The 2276-nt window shown below is 36.2% G+C and overlaps 1 protein-coding gene across 1 annotated transcript in view; it reads left to right on the plus strand.

Annotated features, from left to right (window-relative positions):
* The first annotated feature begins 760 nt into the window (after nucleotides 1–760).
* LOC108578530 overlaps nucleotides 761–2276 on the plus strand; it is a 15910-nt gene continuing 14394 nt past the window's right edge. Inside the window, exon 1 of the mRNA XM_017941884.1 lies at nucleotides 761–878. Coding sequence (XP_017797373.1) covers nucleotides 761–878 — 118 coding nt within the window. The remainder of the gene's footprint in view (nucleotides 879–2276) is intronic.

Genomic DNA, 2276 nt, shown 5'->3' on the forward strand with positions numbered 1-2276 from the left:
AAACAATTAATCCTATGGAAACTGCGAAATTAATTTGAAAAAGTCAGAAATTAATGATATTTAAAACTATAATCCGAGCAGCAAATGCAACTAACGTAATCAATAACAAAGTGATCTGGAAAAGGAACTAAACTACAGTAGTAGTGGCAAATAAAAAATAATTGTATACACACGATAAATAAACCAAATACACCAAATTCACTAATGTATTTCACATTATTATCATATTTGTTTCGGTAAAGTGAAGGAAAGTATCCAAACAAAATTCACAAATAAAAGAACAATTCTTTTTTTTTCTTCCTTAAATTCGTTTCCACAGATATGAAGAAAAAACGAGTGGGTCCCAGCAGCGAGAAATAGAAAGAGTCGAATCCGTGGCGGCGTTTAAAGCCGAACAGAAGTCCTCAGAGTAGGGGAACACTCGCATATAAGACAGAATATGAAGGGAGCCCGTGTTTAGTTTACGAGAGTCGATCCACCTAGTGACCATCCTGATCCTTCACCTTAATCCATCAAATGGTCCAAAAAAAGAAGAATCGAAAAATATTAAATTTGTAAACAGTGGATAGATGTGTACCAAACGAGATCAACCTAACAAGTGTCAGAAGGGAAGAATAATTTAATTTAATTTAATTTAAAAAATCAAGGACCAAGGATCGAGCAGACTTTCATTCGGAAAATTCATCGATTAACATTAAGTAACATTAAGGATCAATTTCGATTGTCCAGTGGACCTCAGTTGAGGTCGAAGCCCTCCAGGATGCTTCTGCAGCGGAGGATAACCTGTGTGATTCTGTTAGGACTGTTCTCTGGAGAACTAGTGTCCTGTGGCAAGGAGAAGAGCAGTCCAGTGCTCAATGAACCCGACTTCGACACTCGTAAGCCACTTCAGTGCTACTCTTTACTTCGCTATTGGTGCATATACGTGCTTTCGACAACGATCTCGCAAAGTCGTCTATTCCTTTTCTTTTTCTTTCGTAATAATCACCGAGTGTCAATTGACAAGTAGTTAATCGGTAGCTGAAGATATGGTGATGTTTGAAACTGACACCACGAGTGCCATTATGCAACCACTATTCCGACTGGACGAATCGAGAACCGAATCATAATTGAAGATTGTTCGTTCGATGAAGAGATAATAAGAGAATTCTGCGAGTTTGAAGAGGATTGAACAGGTCGATAAGTGTCGATTGATTAGCGAACAGTTTTATTTAACACGGCACACGTAACTAGCGTAGAATGAAGACAAATCGCGCCACGAGCGAGTAATTATTCCTTGTATTTTCCTTTTACGATCATTGAGCGTATCTGCCTTTCTCTTTCCCGCACGCTGGACAATTGTGGAAAACGATTATGTCGCGGAAGCGTATTATGTTACACGCGTTTCCTTTAGTTGTCAAACGGTTTTCTTTTTCCGACGAGTCTCGATGCCTTTGAGAATTCTTTCGTGAGAACGACTATTTGGAGTGTTTTTTTTTTTCTTTTTGGTGAAGAGGGAGAAGGACGAGTTTGACGATTTTTTCATAGACAAGATTGAGTAGTTGAAATTTGAGGTTTCGTACTTTCTCTTTCCACATATGGATTGATCATGAGGAAATAGCGACTGTCGATACAAAACAACGTATTAGGGAAATGTTCGTGAATTTTCTGAACGCTTAAAGGTCGAGTTTTCAAGCTCCTTGCGACTATCACAGGAAGTTCGATTGTCGGATTTGTAAGGCAGATTACGATACGTACATTCCCTTCGGAAGCTGGTGCGGGAAAATTATAGGACAGGTTATGTACTTTCCAGTTGCAAATTTACTATAGACTTGTTTGATAATGTTGGTTCTACAGTATGGTAGAGCAACCTTTGCAATTTTTATTCGGTTGATAACTGATTCCATTGCTGAATTTTTCATAGAGTTTTCATTTCTGAATGTAAATTTACATGTCTAAGTGCAAATAATATTATACTGGAAACTATAAAATTTGTTTCAAATATACTGTTCGAAATAATTGTTTGGAAAGGGAATTAAATTGATAAAACTGAACCTCTCTGAGCAACAAATGCATAAAAAAAGGGTTCTACGTAATATCTTCTAAATGATCATATTTAAATAATATTTTCTAGTTTTAATACTGCTTCTAGAAGTTTCGAATTTAAAGACTGTTTGGAATTCTGTCAGTATAAAATACTCAATTATTTCTACATTGTTTTCTTCCAATTCCAAACATTTGCATCAATTTCCAATAATATTCAGACTTCACTAATTTGCAATAATATTTAATCTTTG

The sequence above is a fragment of the Habropoda laboriosa genome, unplaced genomic scaffold, assembly GCF_001263275.1.
Source record: "Habropoda laboriosa isolate 0110345459 unplaced genomic scaffold, ASM126327v1 scaffold38, whole genome shotgun sequence".
Taxonomy (NCBI): Eukaryota; Metazoa; Arthropoda; class Insecta; order Hymenoptera; family Apidae; genus Habropoda; species Habropoda laboriosa.